Genomic DNA, 20,283 nt, shown 5'->3' with positions numbered 1-20,283 from the left:
ATAAAAGCTAAATCCCAATAACCTTGGTCATATCACACATAATTTTAATCCACATACAGTTCTGTTGAAATAAAAGGAGTTAATTTCAGATGTTAGCCAATATGGGTAAAATTGTCAGGTTCTAGTCTGAAATTATTTTTACTCTGACTTTACACAGTGAGGAGAAAAAAAAAATCCATCAGAAAGGGAGAGCTGAGATCCAAATGCTGAAGTTAACTGCCTTAAATGAAAAAAAGCTCTTCCCCAAGTAGAGTATCTCTGGCTACTCACAAATTATTTCAAACCATCTAGTATTGTGGGAAGCATGTGTGACTTCCAAAATACACACTATAAGTTTTTGGATGAAGTCAAAAGAAACTGGCACAAGAATGGCTTACAAAGACATCAGAGAATACCTAAATGTTTCTATCCCCATGATTCTGTATTATAGCACTCACAGGTAGTGAATACTTTATCTAAAGCTGCATTATGCTTTCATTAAAAATCCCCATAGGGAATTGTACAAAACTTTTCTGAAAGTGTAATTTTTGCTCACATTTCCCATCATTGTCTCAAGATAAAGATTTAAAAAAAAACAACAGAGTAAACCTGTGCAATTGTTTGAATAAAATGTTTGTAAAAATCTATTTTAAGAATAAATATGAATTTTTGTGTCAGTAGGTAACTGAGAACAGCTAAATTTTAAATGATGAAACATCTTCTGTGGTGCATTGGAAACACTCTCCTGACAAATTTAAAGAGGAAGAAAAACTGGAACAAGAATTATCCACATGTATTGGATTTTGCATATGTAATATCCAAAACCTGTAACAATAAGGAAAAAAAAAAACCCTGAAAGGCATTAATTTGTGATTTGCCAGAAGTTGGTGCTCCATCTTACTGAACACAGATCTGGTCATGGGAACCCTTGTTTTTCTGACCTTCCAGCTTCTCTTGCTCCTCACTGTGTCCATAAATGAAGCCAAATGCTGTGAAAGCTTCAACTCACGTTAAAAAAAAAAAATATGAAGCGGACCATCTATTTAATACCACCAGCTGCTGTGAGAAGGGTCTACAGCATTTGCCTTCCCTGATTCCAGTTCAACATCTGAACACTTATAGTGGGGACTGCTGCAATTGAAAGCCTAACTGCAATTTTTGGCTGCTCTTCCATACATGTGACCTGAGTTCTTTGGTTCAAGAACACAATGACTGATGGTCATCAGAGGGAGGGTCATGAGAAGGAGATAAACCTTCATGGGAGCCAAGTATGATCTATTGATCCCCCACCCACTAAAGAATGAACATAGCCTTTACTCTCCTTAAATCTGAAATTGATTTCCTCAGTTTACCTTTCCTCATATTTTTCACAAGTACATGAGATACTCTCTCCTGCACATACAAACACGTATATAATAGATATATATAAACAAAATACTCCAACAAGCCCTATAGATCAGTCAAGCAATCTTTTCTTGTGGTCCAGGAAGGAAGGGAGAGTCATTTTTATTGTTTAATTGTTAGGAAGTGTGCAGGCCCAGTGATGAAGGAGATGATTAATCATTCAGTGACTTGTCTGTATATGCAAGATGGAGAGGCATAGTATAAATACTCAGAGTTGCATTCGCAGCTAAGAGATAGCTGATGTAAAAGGCTACGACTTGCAGTCGACTTACGCTTCTGCAGTTAAGACAAAATGTTTAAAATGCCGACTCTTCTGATGGTTAATGAAAACCAATGGTTCGTAGATGTCTGTTGAGCTGCTGCTCTGGGGGCACCTGTAACCATGAGCGTTCCCGTGCTTTCACAGCAGGTCCGTGCTTTAAAAACTGACTATGGAAAGTGCTGACCATCTCCTCCTGCTCTGAATCACCCTCCTCTAGGGCTAATGTTTTTACAGAAGAAAGATGTGAATGCAGTATTAGTCCAGAGAGTAAATACTTCCATCATACACGTGTTGTACACATGTGTACATTAGAATTCAGTCTTCGGTTTTTGTTCAGTGTCTACCAAAATATGTACCATGTGATACTATAAATGCAAGAACAAAGTTGATGTTCTTATGTTGGACTTTGTGTTTACATCCTTGACTTTATGTGGCTAATTTTATCAACTTTTCAAAAAATCCTGCTTTCAGATATTAAAAAAATACAACAAAATAGTTTTAGAATACTATTCTTTTAATCAGTTTTCAGTTAAACTGCATCTTTTGGTGACTTTCACCGCTTATTTTCTAGTAACAAAGCAGATGGGACTAATGAATTCTAACATCAAAACATCACTTTAATGATAGAGCAAGCCTGTACAGCTAAAGACTTTTGAAAAAAAGCTGTGGGAATTAAAAAAAGAAGTTGTGCAACCCAAGATCTCAAATATCAGTAGCTTTACATGTTTAAATTAAAATGAAATATATACTCCTCACCATCCTAATCTTCACTTAAATGCAGTACTCAGGGTTACATTTCTTTAATAATTTACACAGGGTTTAGTAATTTGCCACAGGAGCATGTTTTGAGTGGTTTTAAATAGCATTTTTCTTTTCTATTCCAATGTTGCTTCTCAAAACTAAGCAGTGATTACAAACTATGAGAATTAGAGCAGTAAAAGCTTCTAATCTTTGATCTAACCAAAATCTTGGTTCTCCTCTGCCTTCAGTGTGACAATCAAGAGTAACACCAGCACTGTGACCTCTTGATACTCTTTAGCAGTGGTTTCAGACTGTAGTTCATGGATTACTTCTAAAGGATATGTGAAAGATAACTAAGAAATGTGAGTTTATGGTCAAGCGGCTTTAATTTACTACATAGAGATCTGCAGTGCTGGATACTTTGTAAAGGTAAGCAAATAGAAAAAGCTTGAAAAATGACTGCCACAAGATAACTACTTCAAGGCTCCATTTTCACTCCTCTCCTCCACTAGAAAGATGTCCAAGATCAGAATCGTTTCAAATAGTAGTGTCTACCATACCTGCTGGACCTCTTCCAAGTCTACAGTCAAGAGCACAGGCAGAAGCAGGGCACTTGTCTTCAATTTCCTCCCTACAATGAATCTGAGTAACCAATATATTTACCCTAAGTGGGAAGAGGAGAGTGGGTCATGGATAACCCACAATTTTTGGGTCATCACCATAACCCACCATTCCTGAAGCAAAAATGGTGGGGGTTATTCAGCAAAAATGCTCTCTACCTTACACGCTTTAAAACAAAATCACCCAAGATATTTTGCAGTAAAAGAAGTGTTAAAATAATCCATAAAACCTATACAACAGGCACAAAACTTTAATTTCTTAACTTCTGTATTTTTCATTTTAAATGTAAGAGAGACAAATACACTCAGACTTACACATACCTTACATATGCTACAGCACAACTGTTTTATGTAATTATATATATATAATTATTCTCATGTATCATCATGCAACTACATGCTGCTGTGATAGGGAGGAGATGCCTTTCATGATTTTGCCCAGCAGATCATTTCTATAATTTTTATGGGGCCAACACAAGACAAAAAGACAGTGAACATTAAGTATCATCTTTAGGGGAGGGATAGGCTAAGTGTGCTGCTCTGCGCTCACTACTCATCTTCTGTGTCCTGGCTCCTCATACTAGTCTAGTCTCTGTTTCCTCCAATTCACATCAAGAGGTTCATGTTTCACAGGAGAACAGAAAAGCTTTAAATATCACATTAATCACTGAAAACAATAATTCTTTAAAGGGAAAAGTAGAACTAAATGCAAAAGTTACTTCAAGATTATAACAATTGTGTAATAAACATACAGTTGAGAAGAGAACAAGATACAAAATCAAAGGTCTGAGAGAAATGGACAGACAGTCATAGCCTATAAAGCAGAAAAACTATTACAATAACTTACATAACAAAAGTACAAACCCCAACTAGAACAAATGGTGAAACTAATACACCACTCCTAGGAGTTTTAGGATTATACCAACTTGCAGAGCATTTGAAATTGCTCTCTGAGCTAACCTTCCTTCTTCCTGACTGAAAACAAACAAGGACACACTAAATATTGAATGTATTTCATTAAGCTAACATGGAGCAGGGAAATAAAGCCCAAGTAGCCTGTTACATAGGGGTTCAGCTTGCTCGGTACCACCAATGCCCAGTCCCTCACTCAATTCTACAGCTGACACCGGGGCTGCCCTGTGCTACCCTTGGCCCTCTCAGATTCAGAGAGCTTTTTCTGTCCTCTGTTCCCATGCTCCAGAGGAGGTTTCACCTATACTTTCTATAACTGTGTTTAACCCATTCTTCCATTTAAACCCAAACTTAGTTAAAATAACAAAGCTGCATTATGAAAGCATGTTTTTGTTGAACAGATGTTCTTCCTCCCACACCTATTTCATTACAGGCCCGTCTCTCCTACCCTCCTCATCCTGATAACAGTGTTTTTATAGCCAGCTTCCTTTGCTGATTTTAGCCAAGTTTCTAGGACACAATGTTTTAATTTAAACACAGTTCCAGTTCTACAATTTTATTTTGCATGTATTTGAACTTAGTCCTCTATAACCCTGAAGGATGCTAATCTATTTCAAAACATTTTCCTAACCTTTGTTTGTCCAAGAGCTTTCCCACTACATCCACTTTTCTCTGTGCAGGTAGGCCAATACCACAGTTGCCCCACGAATCTGCCCCACTTTTTGGCAGACTGCAGCATATTATTATGCATAAGCTGCATCCTCTAATAAGATTGCATTATTGAGTACGTGCTTGCTGTGTGGTGAGAACTCTGGGAAGAATTTGAACTCCATAAAAACCTTTCTAAGGAGGAATACAACTTCACAGAACCAGCATGGAAAAGTAGAGTTGGAGCTGTACCCTATACAACAAAACTGAAGGTCTTTAATAAACAAGGTTCTCAGGACTCCCTTATGCACCTACCTATTTGTTACATTTTTCAGCGTCATGGAGGGTGTGACACATCTCACTTAACTGACTTTCAGACTTTTAGTTATCTATTTCTGAGCAACCCATGTAGACACGCTTTGTAACCACAAGGACAGCTGACAGCAAAGACACATCAGTCTCTGGAGATGTGTGCTTCTTTACATACTTGAGACAGAGAACCTAGTAAAATGCCCAGTAAGCATTAGAAGTTAAAGTCCATGAGGTGGATTATATCTTGAGACTCCTCTTTAGTTTCTACTTTCTGACAATCACCAGTTCTGTGCAAATTTCTTGACTCAAATTAATCACACTTTTCTGGTAAATGTTTTCCTCCACACCACAGAAATTGTTCTTACAATTCCATGCAGCAACTGGTTGAACCCGATCATACAAGGGTGCAACTCCAGCTTCAGCAATGACCCCCCAAAGACAGACCATGATTGGCAATGATATGCTTGACGGCGCATTCATTGAGAACGGGATAAGTGAAAATAAAAATAAGCAAATTAAAAAGCAGTAATAGGAGGTTCTCTTACAGTTTTTGCACTAGTTCTAATTGAATAGAAACCCCTTTATATTAATTTGAGCTCTTGATTTCTCCATATTTTTACTTTTAATTATGTCCAAGCCATAGCAGCTCTATAAAACTAATCACAGAGGGTGGATCAGAGCAGTCAGCATTCAGAGAAATTTGTTCCATGATCTCTTTGCCCCTAAAGTGATTTTCCATCTCATAAAACGCAGATTGCTAAATATATGAAATAGAAAAGTAAATGTTACAGTCCCTACGTATAATAAAGTTTTAACTAAATAATCTCAGCAATCAATCCCAATGCAAAGGATCTGCAAAAGCCAAGGCAGGGAAGTCAGACCCCTGCGTTAGATTAGTGCTGGTGTAGGGAGTGGTTTCCCGTGCTCTGAAGCAGCTTTCCATCCCTACCGCAGCACAGACTGCCTCAAACTGGAGTAATCTTTCAGGGATGAGGGATGTATGTAGTTTTACTAAACAAGCCACATTCTTGTCTGCCTGCCGGGGACTGCTTTCCTCTTCCTCGGTGTCAGGGTCTGGCCGCAGAGAACATTTCAGAAGCAGGATAAAGGTGGCTTCAGTAACCACATCAACAATGTAATTTATAAAATTCCCACTTGAGATTCTCAGTAAAATGGTTACCAAAAGCTGCCTGGAATGTCAGGCATGTATTCTTTCCTTCTTTAGTGTCCTCTTTTCTTTCTATTTTACTCTGCTGCTCTGAATTTCCTTTCCCCATTTTTAAGTGTTTATGGAATATACGTTTTGTCTCTTAGAAACAGTGCTGACAAAGCAGGCAAACTGATGAGGAACTTGGTGTGACAACAAAGTTGTGCTATGTAGCTCCTCTGCATTTTGCCTTGCACCGTATTTCTAGAAGTAACATTCTTCACTGACCTCCTTCCATCTTCCTGAAGGATCTCAAAGCCTACTTCGACTTGAGAATCACAGCTCCCCAGTGAAAGAAAGTGCCTGGTATTAAGGCACTGCTGCAGAATCTGTTTCTAATCAAACCTCTTTTTCAAAAATTACTTTGAAAAAATCATCAACAGATGGCAAAAGTGGTCCATTTTTTGCCTCTCTCAAAAAAACACTTGTCCATGGACAATCAGCCAAACTCTGTTTTGATACACATACAACACAACTTGTCTCCTGACTTCAACTGGTATTATGTGGAATGTAAATTTGTGCATAGCTGGCTTAAGGCATCTTAGCTGCTTGTCTATCCACTAAAGGAGAACACTACTAGATTCCTAGAAAAGGTTTACAGTAGAAAAGTGATATACTGTGTTCCAAGTGAGCAAGTATTACAGTCATCCAACAAGATACAGTTTGATTTTAATAAGCCTGCCTCTGAATGAGAAGCCAGATACAACAATCACCGTAACAGGCTTCCACTATGTAACCAGTAACCCATTCATACATCTTGTTAGAAATACATGCAACATACCAGAAACTCCTGCTGGTGTCTTTATGAATTTTCCATTAAAATGAGCAATCACTGCTTCACATTTTTCTGTTGACTCCATCCTAAGAAAATAAAGAATAATTTACATAAATTAAACACTCATCCAGATTCCCATGTTTGTGATTTTTTAAGCCTATTTCTTGCTTTTTCTCGCTTCACTTTTGTAGCTTGCTTTCCCATGTATGAGCAATAGAGAGGATGTTTTCAAAGAACACACAGCTTCAGAAAGGTAAAACTAAATTCAGTTAACAGTTTATGTACTCTGAGACCAAAGTCAGTTCCAAACTGCAAATACAATACCCTTATTTACTTAGAAATCAGGGAGAACATAACCTGGACAACTGTAGTACAAAGTACGTATGCTGTCTTGAAGGAAGCAGAAAGACTGATCCACAATCATTCATAACTGAATCCTTAGTGTTCATGATACACACAACAAAAGTTAATGCCACCTTTGAGAGGATTCTGAAGTGTCCGTACAGTTTAAGAGTAATAAACTGAAATATAAACATGCATGACCCAAACTGCCTTTGCAGCTTTTAGCTTATATATATTATCCCAACTAAATGATGTAACTGTCTCTTATTTAATTGTCTTCAAGTTATCTCCAAAACAGGAGCCACTACCAGGATAGCTGTGATGGCTAATGGTAACTGGGATAACTTGCAACGGATGACCGAGACATGCAAGTATAACAAAATTTATTTTAAAAGAAGAATATCTTTTGCAGCTGTCTGCAAGATGATATTAGGATAATGTTGAACAGAGATTTCTTTTTAATTGTTCATTAAGTTCTGGGATTCAAATCCACAAATTAGGCCAATGGCCTCGGCAGCAAAGAAGCAGTACTAAAAATTACCAAGTCTTAGCACCTTTTTAATTCTGACAGCCCTTCTGCACAGGGCAATGAAATATAGTCATAGACAACAAGCAAAATCATTAAAATGCCAGGCTGAACAAGAAGTTTTCTTCATGGTTTTAAAAATACCTTCTAGAGAATTTTCAAGAGTTCTGGATTGTTGGATCTGCATCAAAGAAATTTTTTTTTTTTTGTCTCACATGAAACAAACAATATAATTTCGTTTCAGACTCAAGTCTGGACTTGATAAAATATATTACCCCTTATTAACCTAATAAAATGCTCCCAAAGCCAAGAAATTAAAATCTTTATTTAATGTCTACATGTTTTCTTCAACAATTTTAACTTTAAACTACTATTTTATCCAAAAATGTTCTAATACCTACCTTGCAGAAGGGGAGAAAATCTGATTAGATATGACAGCAACAGCTTATTTTATAAATTATGTATATGTATGTGAAAAAAAAACTATGTATATAAAAATAAACTTCACATTTATGTATACATATAAAACATGCAACCTATATACAGAACCTATTCAGAAAATACTTTTTAAAAGAGAATAGTTTTATGTCTTCAATATAAGTGAGGGTTTGGATACACACAAATATTTTGGGGGTTTTGGGGGTTTTTGTTTTGTTTTGTTTTACATACAATTCTAAAACTCTTCAGCTATATTAGAATAAAAGCATTCCTAAAATACCACTGATTCAAGGTAGAGTTGGTAAGCAAGTTTAGGGAGAAACAACTGAATAAATTCATAATGCCTACTGAATTTTAGCTTGGGTGTTACTGGATTCTACCCTTCATAGTACCAAAAAGTAAAAGCTGCATTTAAGCAAGTATCAGTATTTTTTCAAAATTAGTAAATATAACTTTTGGATATATATTTCTTTGTATGTCATCCAAAAACCACATACACATATTCTGTGTATACTTATATGGAGTTCACACTCAAATACCTATGCATATGCTTATATGAAAAAAAAAAAAAAAAAAACAAGTGTATGAATGCAATAAAAATGCCCAATTAAATTTACACCAAAATATTACAAATGCTTATTGATTTATTTAAAGGGGACAGGAAGAAATTTTGGTAGAAAGCAAACTTGCTGGTTTTGCATTCTCAAATAAAGGAATATCATTCCATTGTTTCTAATTTTGTTCCTTTGTTGTATCTTCTTGAAACTTAGTTTGCCAAGCAAATAGATTGGGAGGGGGCATTAAAAAAAAATTGAAATCACAGTGCTGTGAACTACCCATACCCAATCCCTAAAAATTCTGGCTTCATCAGGAGGTATAATTTGTTCCATTCTTTTCTGTGCACTAATTTTAGATTCTGCAATTTGTTCAAATACAGAGCTATTGTAATATTGGCTGAACATCTGAATTACTGGAATTTGACTGTTGACAGACATTTTACAACAAATTTTGAGAATCCCAATGCTTTGCTCAAAGCATGCCTCTATTTTTGATGATAGAAATCTCCAATCTAAAGCCTCCAAATTTTGATTGCCATACTACGTTTTTAATGTAGGACTTAATGAGAGATAGAAAAATATTAGAAAGACACAGAAAAGGCTTTGATGAAGAGACCCCAGAACAAATAACTGAATTAACAAAGAGAAAAACTAGACTCACATGGACAGAATATTTGGGAGGTATCTACTAATTTATGGAAAATACTTGTTTTTGTTGATTTGGGAGAGATATTTGACCAAGCTGTCAAATATTTTAAGGTGAGATTTACTGTAAGTGAATAAAAATATTTTCTTTCCCAGATGACAACATGTTAATGAGCCAGAAAATTCAAAGGGCTGACGTTCAAAGGGCAATGATGAGTTGATTTTCTCAGAGGAACTAATGAAGAACAAGAAAGAAAGAAAGCCTCAAAAGCCAGAAATGTCACAGAAGTTTCTGTGAAGCACTGCGTAACTCTTGCTTACTGGCTCAGGGATAGAGGAGAAAGGAGAAGTACAGAGAAGAGGAGGAAGTGGTTGAGAGTGAACTCTCACTCTAGATAGTTGTCCAATAAAAGCAACAGATGCAGATTTAGCCATCACAGCCATATGTGCTTTACCAAAGGAATAATTAACAAAACCCTGCTGGTATCTTAATCTAGATCTCCCTTTTCTTTAAAAGCTTGAGCATTTTCAATAATATCTGCCTCTTCCACCTATTCATGCCTTTTTAATTAAAAAAAAAAGGAAAAGAGCTGCCAGCATGGCTAATGCCACTGAAGTACCTTGCAAAGCCAACACCACGGCTTGTCCCACTCGAGTCTCGCAGTATCCTCGTAGAGATAACCTGCCCAAATGGTTTCAGCATATTCTCAAGCTCCTGCTCATCCATTGAAAGCGGCAAATTGGAAATGTATAAGTTAGTTGGATCTTGTTCTTGTTGCTGAAAGAGAATTAAAAACAATTGTTATTGCTGTCGCCACCGCAAAGACATTTTGTATATAAAATATAACAACAATTACATATAACAACTGGTACAGATTTTTACTTCTCAGGCCCCTTTCTAAAGGCTGCTCTTCCCTAGTATTAGTGACCTCCATCTTCTGTCACTGTGTACAGCATTCCTGAGAAAAGCTCCCCTCCTCCTATTACTGCTGACAAGGACATTTTTAAGTGGAGATAAAGGTGAATAATTGACTAGTTTATAGTCCGTATTACAACTTCATGTTTCAGATTTTTCTGAAAGAAAAAAAAAGGCAAAAAGATAAAGGAAAGAAATTAGCTGACAAGGAAATACAAGACTGGTAGAAAGAGCTAAAAAAAAGCCAGATGTAAATTAAAAGAGAAAAAGATTGGAATGACAATTTGAAAACAATACAGGGGGACAAGGAGACCATGTATTTAAGAGTATGTACATTGCCAAAATATTACCACAAGAATAGGCCCATACACGCAGAAGCGAGTGGGACTTTGTCATCTTCTCCCACACATGAATGTTTTTGAGTTTTCATCAAACTTTTACATTATGCATTCAGACAATACAAGTCTTCCAAAACCCTTCTCTAGAAACAGACAAAATGAGAGAGGAAGGCAGCCAGGAGGTGAGCCAAGAGGGAGGAGACAAACATAGTCTCATCTTTGCCATTCCCCTGACCTTAGGCTATCTGCTTTGTGTGATCTGTGTATGCACCATGAAATTCCATCTCAATCAAAGAAACATTTTTGTTGAAATGGATTGTTTCCAGTGTTTGTCTACAGATTCTCCAGTTGTGGTTAGGGAGCATCTCCTGCATCCCCTTTCATACTGCTAATTGCTGGCCATGCTCCATGATGAAATACATTCTCCACCTATACAGATCTATATGACTTGGCCCTCACAGTTGTGCAAAACCTCGATGTCATCATTGTGGCTCCCTGTGTATCTTAGTTCCAAAACCTGAAAAAAAAAATAAACTTAAAAATGAAGAAGTAAATTCTGTGCTTATGGACCTCCACTATTTGTGTTTTCACCCCAAGTCTCACACTCATTTAGAAAGGCCTTTAAAGTTTTCTGTAAAGATTTTTAAGAAACTTCAGCATCGAAGGATCTATAAAAGGGAAATATGTTCCCACCACATCCTCCTGATCTGCATACTGTGCCATTGGTATGATTGTAATTCCTAGCCAGACAGAAATCACACACACCTTACAAAACACAAACTTTTCCAAGTGCCCAAGTGTTATCCTAGTCAGTCCCTTTACAGTCCATTACAAAGGGCATTTGCCTACCATGTATGTTTTGTTACCTAGTGGGAATATGCATTCCCCCCCCACCAAAATACTGAATCCGTACCATACACATAGAAGTTTGTGATTTAAGCTATCTTAGAACATCTGATTTCTCTTTCATATTAGAAAAATCAGCAGAAAGAGAAGACAAGAAAACGGATTCACTGAGAGGTCAGAGCTGACATTAATATTCATTGCTGGGCAGCGTTCAACTGTGATGGGAAAACCTATGTTACAGTAGTTACGTCCTTGACATACAGTTCAAATTTCCTCAGGTGGAATGTGAAACGAAGACATCTTTCACATTTTCAGAACTAGTTTGTTGCTTAGATTGTATTAGCCAATTTGGTTTTGTACCTCGAGATATGTAAGCTTACTTCCTTCTTTAATGAACACTATTAGCAAAAGCTTTATCGGAGGTTTTAGCGACAAGGATCACAAAATTGCATTTGTAGCTATAGCATAATTTCCTGAAATTCAGAATAGTATTCGAAAGAAAAAAATTTGTATTTTTTTACTTTGTATTATAAGCTGTAAAATATAATGCACACAAATATCCTAAAACTTCCCTAAAAATACCCCCAACAACAAAAACAGTACACAAGCTGGAAAATCAGATCCTTTGCCTATTCTCATCTAAATTGCTAATGTTTTTATTCTATAATAACAGAAAGTCTGAATTACATTATAAAAACATTCTCATTTAAAAGCCTAACAAAATTTGAAAAGATAAAAAAGCCCCATTTTGTTCACTAATAAAAATGTAATTTACATGCAAAAAAAGAAATGCTTACATTCAGAAACATCTCTTAGAGAAAGATATTCAGTCAACTGCAGAATGTCAGAGCAATCTGTTTTATTCAGGTAACTGGGGAGATGACGTTCCCCTTCTCTCAGCTCCTGTTCCAGCCTAGGGGGTTACCACACTTTTGCATTCTACAGGCAGTGTACTCAGGATCATGAGCTTTCCTTGCCAAAAGGGACACAAAGACCTACTGCAATTCACTAACACACGAAGATCTTCCTCCACGCACACTGGGAAACTTGATTCTTGTACCTATTCACTTAGCAGAGAAAACTTCATGCCATAAAATCACATAGCAATGTTGTTAGAGAAGGGAATGCTCAACTTCGAAAGAGTATTAGCAACTTTACCACTAACCCACATTGCAAATCCCTTGGGAACCGGAGGAAAAAAAGTGCATCTGAGGAAATTCTTCTAAGGAAATTGCTTTCTCTGAACAGAATGCATTCTGTGATGGAAAAATTTGACTTGCAGTCCATGAAACAATCCGTATTTTGTATTAGTAACTAGGTTGGGTTTTGGTCAGGTGCATGCTGAACGGGTGACTGGAAAGGACTTACTTCTGCTTTCCCAACCCTTTCTCTACGTCAGTCTATTACAGCCTGAATACTCCCAGACATTCAGTTATTTCTGCTTTTGATACTTTGACAGGGCACGCTGACCACAGCGGAAAAAGGGGAGTTTGAAGATACTCCTACCTATGTCCATAGCTAGAACTGGTAAAGATGGCAGACATAGAATCATAGAATATCTCATGTTGAAAGGGACCCATAAGGATCATCGAGTCCAGCTAGGTCAGGCTAGATTAATGTAATCCACTTCTTCACTATGCAGGAAAAAAAAAAGACTGCCATTGGTTCTCAAAGGAGCTCACTTACAATACTAAGATAATACTGTTCGGGTAGACCTAAAGCAAGACTGAACTCTTTCTGAATTCAGTATACGGAATTTTATACTGTTTGGCAGCAGAAAACATACACCTATTTATGTGCAAAACGCCTCCTCTTCTCCTGTTAATTACTTACGTCACCATGCAGCTTCTGTCATCTCCACCAGACTACTAAACCTTAAAACAGCTATCTGGGTACGCTTTGGGAGATCATAAGCAGCAAGTCATTTCCTTCCCCTTAGGACATGCTGGATTTCCAAGCTGACTTCCAAATGGCAAGCACAACTAGCACTCCCCATCCATCTTTATCCTGTCTTACACAAAAGGCATCGTACAAACAGATGTTTGCTTTTATACAAGGTTTTGGCATGGAAAATGGTTAAACAGTTAAAAATTCAGGAAGTTAGGAGAGAGACAAACTTTTTAACCCGTCCTTCTGTCTCTCTGGCAAACAGCAGTTTAGTACATTAAGCTCTGTGACTGACTTCCTTCCTTACCGAAACCTGCCTCACCACAGTTTAATTCACATGGTCATTACAGTTCTGTTTCAAAAGAGAAAAATAATTCCTTTGATATCTATGTTTCTAATTTTTATTCTGGAATTCAGCAAAATAATGAAACTGGCAAAAATATCTGCAAACATAACGACTCGGCCCAAACTCTGCCTATATGCTGTAATCGTTCCAAGTGCCTTCAAAGACAGGGTTTTCTCCTGTGCTTGAAATTCATGAAATCACATAAGCTGCTTTCACCTTTGAAATCTTAAACCTCTTGAAAGTATCTGTGCCATTTTATGGGAATGATCAAAAAGAATTACTCAAGTCAGTGGAAAGTTTCCTACTTTAAGGTAGCAAACTAACATTAAAATGTAAACCACTGAACCATAGAGTTGGGTTTTTAAAAAAAAATTCTACATGATTTTGGAAAACTACTTAATTTGAGCGTCTTCATATCTCATGTAGGGTCTCCTCGGTTAACAGAACCTTCAGCAGGTCCTGAAAGACACTGAAAGTGCTCAATATTTCCAGATTATGGGCAACGTCAGGGACTTTGTGGGCTACTGTAAATATCCATATTACTGAGGAAACTAGGAAGTCTTATTTTTAGCAATTCACATCAGCAAGTTTCTATCGGTATTTTCTCACCAAACACCTTTAGCCGCATCTCCAGAACCTCTCTAGCAAAGCATCATAATACAAAGATGCAAAACAGTGCTCTTGCACTTATTATTCCTAAAAAGCACTTACAGCACTAATTTAATAAGCTGACTATAAGATACAGTATTTCTCATAAAAGGGATAGGAATAACCAACTGCTAATGCTCATTTTTGTAGAAAAGTGGTGATCAGGAGTCCTACATAATGCAAAATGCTCCACCGTCATCTGAAAGCAATTAACAAAAACCTCCCTGTGCGTGTGGAACCATTCCTAAACTGCAAGCAAGAAACTTGGCAAAACGATAAGACATCTGTTTTCTCTTGCTCTGTCTAAGGTCAGAGCGAACAGATAGCCATTCAGAAACATGTGACTAGGCACCGCTCACAGCATGGAAGATCCTTTGGCTGATAGGGAAGGGATTAAATGCTTGTCTGACTTCGTATAGAAAGTACTTTAAAATTTACAATTGGCCTGTGTCTCACTCAAATATGTCTGTTTTAGCCACAGTTTTAATACTGTCTGACCACAGACTGTTAACAAGATAATTCAGTGGAAAAATCACTGCCACAATCTTCACTTGTTCTCCAGAATTGCATAAACAGTCTATATGATTAATAAGCTAAACATTTTAATTCATTTTCACAGGCACATCTGTATTACAAAGAAGAATAAGAACTGTATGAGAAGGAATTTTTAACTACAATAAGCACCGTGTTTACGTTTGGAATCAGACTATCACTGCAATCATACGTTCCCTTTTTATTCCTTGGCATTCTTGCTTTCCCTTTGCTAGAAGGGCACCAAGGTGCTCCCTGGGAGTTCTGCATCTTGCTCACAAATGCCACGGTTCTCAACAGAAAGCTGAACAAGCCCACCACGGTTCATAACTGGGCACTGGACCCTTGTCTGAATAAGCCACAGCACTGCTTAGCAACTCAGATAAGACTTTTGTGGGTTGAAGCTGTGTACTCAAGGGAAGTGGTTGTTAACCGTCTTATTTAATGCAAATGCAATTCCTGAAATGATGGTCATTTAAGCAAAATTTGACTTACCTTCAATTTACTGTATAATGACTTTTAAGAACTTTTACAAATAAAAGGAGGAAAACTGATTATATTTACTTAAACTAGTCTATTACAGTAAGATTTAATACTACCTAGTATTAGTATAGTAATATCGCTATCACCTTCAGAACATACTACTAACTGGGTAAAAAGAAAACTTTTCCTACAAGACAGTTGCTAAAAACTGCTGTAGAAATCTGCTTGAGTTAGCTCCTGTTTGCCTGTCACCTGTTCTTTGGCATTCAGAAGCCCAGATGCAGAATAAAAAAAATTGCAATATGCCTACCTTCTCTAGTTAGACTAAGTGCACTAGCTACTATGGTAACCTAAACTTATTTTCTTTACTTTACTCTGCAGGAATGAAAACTGATTTAATTCTCCAGAAGGTTGCCACAGTGAAGACAAGTACAAAAAGCAATACATTATTAAAAGTCATAAAAGTTAGCTGTTTCTCATTTTTGCTAACTCAAAACCATGTTCTTCATCAGCAACATAAAGGAAGACTGCCTTTAATATATTATGTTTAATAGCTGTGGAAAAGTCTTGATTTCTGTTACAGAGAGCAGGACAAGTGGCTAAGCAGCCTTTCCCTCCCAAAAATACCATACCTGCTGTGCACTTTATATAGCATGACAGTTCATTTTCTCCAAATATGCTTGGAAAAAAGTCACCTAAAGTTTAGAATATAAAAAAATGCTCATTCCAGTACATTGAACTGTACTGGAAAGCAAGATAAAGCTACCAGCATGTGCGGTGTGCTTCACAGTTCTGCCTTTGTAACCATTAGTAAAAAAATAGAGATTATAAATTTATGTCACCTCTGGGTTCTGGAGGATCAACGTGAACTCAAGACAATGGGCTAATATTTATCACAAACTAAAAACCACCCCCACGTAATGAGTTTCAAGGGGTTTGGTTTGTTGCTTTGAGGGCCAATAGACCACTCCAGAAAATGGAGGTTGTATCTTAAGAATGGTGGGAGAGCCAGTATATCATGGTAGACATACTTTGCATTGTTATCACAGGCATTCTTCTGACACAATTTGAGTAAGAAACAGTTTTGAAAATGGCCCTAATTTTTTTGCACAAGCCTAAAATATCTGAAAATATGTAGTGATTTGTTAATGTGAGAACTAATACAATACAAGCAGGAGCATACCTAAGGCTTCAGTGAAAGTGAAGACTTTAAAGAGAAAATTATAAAGTTATAAATCCGAAGCCCAAATTCCTAAAAATATGCAAGTGTGGGGAAATCTTTGAATGGATAAACAATGAGTCTTCCCCCCAGAATGCACATTAGTACATGGAACAGCATTCTTCGGCTCAAATTAATGAGTTTCATTGACCACAGAAATCCTCCACATTCATGACTACTTTCATGAGTTCTGTTTTAAATGGCATACATTTACTAAGGTAAACTTGTGCTACTGTAGTTAAAAAAATGGAAAACACAAGCTGGAAAAGAATGAGTATCACTTAAGTTATACATGGTCTTGATGATCTTACAGCATAGCAAAGTCGTGTAGAGAGAACTACAAACCTCATGAACAGAGGAGGAGGCACAAAGGAAGCCAAGGTCTTCAACAACACAAAATCTGGAGGATCAGGCTCATTAAGTTTGTAGCAATTGTGTTGGATTCAGATGGTTAAATTATTGTAAAGGAAGGTCACTACAATGATTTTAAGGACAGGGCCAAAATACAATTGTCAGAACACTGGAACATTTGTTAATCCTTCTTGTGTTGCCCAAAGTACATTACAAGCTCTTTGCAAAAAAGGGTAATTCCATATGTAGGATGGTTTTAGTAGCTACAAGCCTTTCACTATATTATCTCAGCAATCAGTTAACCTACCATGAGCTAGACAATATGGCTATACAAATGTCACTGCCATGCCAGGAAGGAAGTTGTTTAGCACTCTCTGAACTCTGAGCTGCCACAGCCAGGCTGGTATTCTAGCTGGCTTGTGTATCTCTACTTTGCAGTCAGTAGCATATAGATATTCTCTGTCTGACTTCATCTGGGTTGCAAACACAGTAATTGTCCTCCTGGCTTAAGTTCACTAGATAGAAAGATAAGAACTGTGGGGTTTTATTAATCATTCTTATTCAGGGGTTGGTTTTTACATTTTATATTTACATATTAGTTTAGATCCAGAAGAATAAGAATTAAATCCAATTTTCCATTTAAAAGGGCCACTTTTCCAACCATATGAAACACAGTTACTTCAGTAACTACAGCTGAACTCAGTTGAATATCACTTGACGAGACAGAATTTTGTCCAAGCACTGACTCAAATGCCTTATGTTAAGTTCAAGGTCAAAAACTAATGAGGATTTACGTGACTCATATCTCCACAGCATTTAGACCTCACCATCTCTAAAACAACCCTTACAGATTCTCACTACAAGAAAGTCATTGAGGTGCTGGAGCATGTCCAAAGAAGGACAACGAAGCTGGTGGAGGGTCTAGAGCACAAGTCTTAATGAGGAGGGGCTGAAGGAACTGACATTGTTTAGCCTGGAGAAAAGGAGGCTGAGGGGAGACCTTACCGCTCTCTACAACTACCTGAAAGGAGGTTGTAGCCAGGTGGGGGTCTGTCTCCTCTCCCAAGAAGTGATAGGACGACAGGAAATGGCCTCAGGGGAGGTTTAGATTGGATATTAGGAAAAATTTCTTCACTGAAAGGGTTATCAAGCACTGGAACAGGCTGCCCAGGGAAGTGGTTGAGTCACCATCCCTGGAGGTATTTAAAAGACGTGTAGATGTGGTGCTTAGGGACATGGTTTAGTGATGGACTTGGCAGTGTTAGGTTTACAGTCGGACTTATCTTAAAGGTCTTTTCCAACCTAAATGAGTCTACGATTCAATTTTTAAAATCTCCATTCAAAATACCAAAATGCAGTAGATTTTCTGTGTGCATCTATCTTCCTAAACAAAGACATTTTCTATCTGCTCTGAGTAGCGTAGAAATCTATGGTTATCTTTCTAATTGATAGTGATTTTACCTTTGAGGTGGAGGGAAAAGAAGAGACATGTCTCAGAAAATTCATTCTGACAGCAACCATAACTTTTCTAACAAAGAAAATGGACAGAGCTTTTCAACACTACTACTAATCTTACCTAAGAATGCACAGCTCTAAAATCAGACCTTTGAACTTATAATTATTGGTTTATTATCGAAGTACTCCTCTAGAAGCAAGGACAATAAACTAAAGACGTTTCAAAAAATTAAAATTAATAAAAATTAGACACTCAGCCACTTATTAACTAGCTTAGAAATAACAGTACTCTTGCAAGACACGTATCTGCTCTTTCTGTACCTTATCTCTAGAGAAAGAGATAAGTTATTGGTTTTGTACTAGGTCCTGAGGCAAACTGGCTACCACTACAGCTCACATCATCTCCTGATCCCTTTCCACAGCCATTTCCATACACTGAAAAAGATGACTGACAAAAGCGAACACTGGCAATACTCAGTGTGAAGACAGGAGAGGGGCAATAGCCCATTACCTCCATTTTAAATTTCCATCCAAATGCTACTCCCATGCCCTGGCAACGCAGTATCATCTCATGTAAGCTCTTAGCAGCATTGTCTGACCAACAGGAATCGTTGGAGGCATTTCAGTTGCAGCAGTGACCAGAAGATAGTGTCAACCAGCACAGACCAAAACACTTTCCAAGCTGCTTTGTCTTAGTCAATCGTTCCCAATTCAGATCTCAGAAAGATCAGAATAACTGAAGACACAATGTTTCTTGAGTGATGGTCTGACACTGGGTTCTTTCACTGACACTATCATCGTGACATCTCCTGAGAGGTGGCCACTTCTCCACCAGCAATGACTCTCCCAGAACAGATTTGGCAGGATTTGGCCTGAAGCCATGTCTCGGGCCTCAGGTCCTCCCAGTCTGCTCAGCAATAGCCAAAACATAGTGGGTGAGACTAGATTTTTCTGGAGTCAGATCAACTTGGAAGTAGACCGCTGAGTGCAGCAAGATCTTACCCCATGGATAGGAAAATCTCAAAGTCAAATATTTGAAGTTATCTCTACAAAACAAACAACAAAGGTTTTAATACATATAACAAACTAGGATTTGTAGATGATCTTGCTGACATTGAGTAATTTTTAATTGACCAACATACAGGTACAGCAGGACACTGCAAAAAGGCATTTCCGGGGGCCAGAGTCAGAACACGGCTTCAGCGATAGCATCTTTCCTTCCACTCCACCTCCTGAACAAAGGTGAGGGACTATCGCTGCGTCTGGGAGGAGGCTGAGAATATCAGAGAAGCTGTGCTGCTGGCTGACTCCCTGGGCACAGCCCAACAACAACGCCTTTCCACAGACAAATCCTCCCAACAAGTATTTATTTCTTTTTGCAACTGAAGCAGTCATAGTGGTCAGTGAGGAAATCCATTGGCCAGACAGCTGAGAAACTGTCCTCCAGATCTTTCCCTGTGACGTTCAGGCTCAAGCATGAACAGTTTCACTGCAACTAGACCACTTCAGATGGTAACACACAAAAGGATAAAATATTAAATACACAAACACTAGTAAACTTTTATAGTGCCTTGCACGTGAAGAGTCTGATTTGCTAATCTTGCCAAAACAACTGTAAGTGACTGGCAATTTGCAGTTTGGAGCATCCAAGCAGTGACAGGATTTTTCAGACAAAGGGAGACCAGCACTGCCTAGGAAAGAAAAAAATCCAATGGCTCAAAATAGACAAAAATCAAAGCACTCAAACTCTTAGTCATGACTGTTTGTTGTGGTACTGTTCACTGGGTTGGTTTTTTGAATAATTTAAACACTCTTTCCACGTTAAGAAGCAGAACAAGTTTCACTGGAATGCAAACTTTATAGTTACAGATTTCCCACAGGTCACCAGGCTTGAC

General features: G+C 37.6%; 1 protein-coding gene across 7 annotated transcripts in view; it reads right to left on the bottom strand.

The window, feature by feature from the left end:
- RBMS1 (RNA binding motif single stranded interacting protein 1) overlaps positions 1–20,283 on the bottom strand; it is a 146,488-nt gene that overhangs the window by 15,110 nt on the left and 111,095 nt on the right. For all 7 annotated transcript variants that reach the window (XM_075756848.1, XM_075756842.1, XM_075756844.1 and 4 more), the window contains exons 5-6: positions 9,989–10,146; positions 6,867–6,946 (exon numbers count right to left, since the gene is read on the bottom strand). In XM_075756848.1, coding sequence (XP_075612963.1) covers positions 6,867–6,946; positions 9,989–10,146 — 238 coding nt within the window. The remainder of the gene's footprint in view (positions 1–6,866; positions 6,947–9,988; positions 10,147–20,283) is intronic.

The sequence above is a fragment of the Balearica regulorum genome, chromosome 6 (genome assembly GCF_011004875.1).
Source record: "Balearica regulorum gibbericeps isolate bBalReg1 chromosome 6, bBalReg1.pri, whole genome shotgun sequence".
Taxonomy (NCBI): domain Eukaryota; kingdom Metazoa; phylum Chordata; class Aves; order Gruiformes; family Gruidae; genus Balearica; species Balearica regulorum.
Note: the sequence above shows the minus strand (reverse complement) of the source record. Positions and strands in the feature narration are given on the sequence as shown.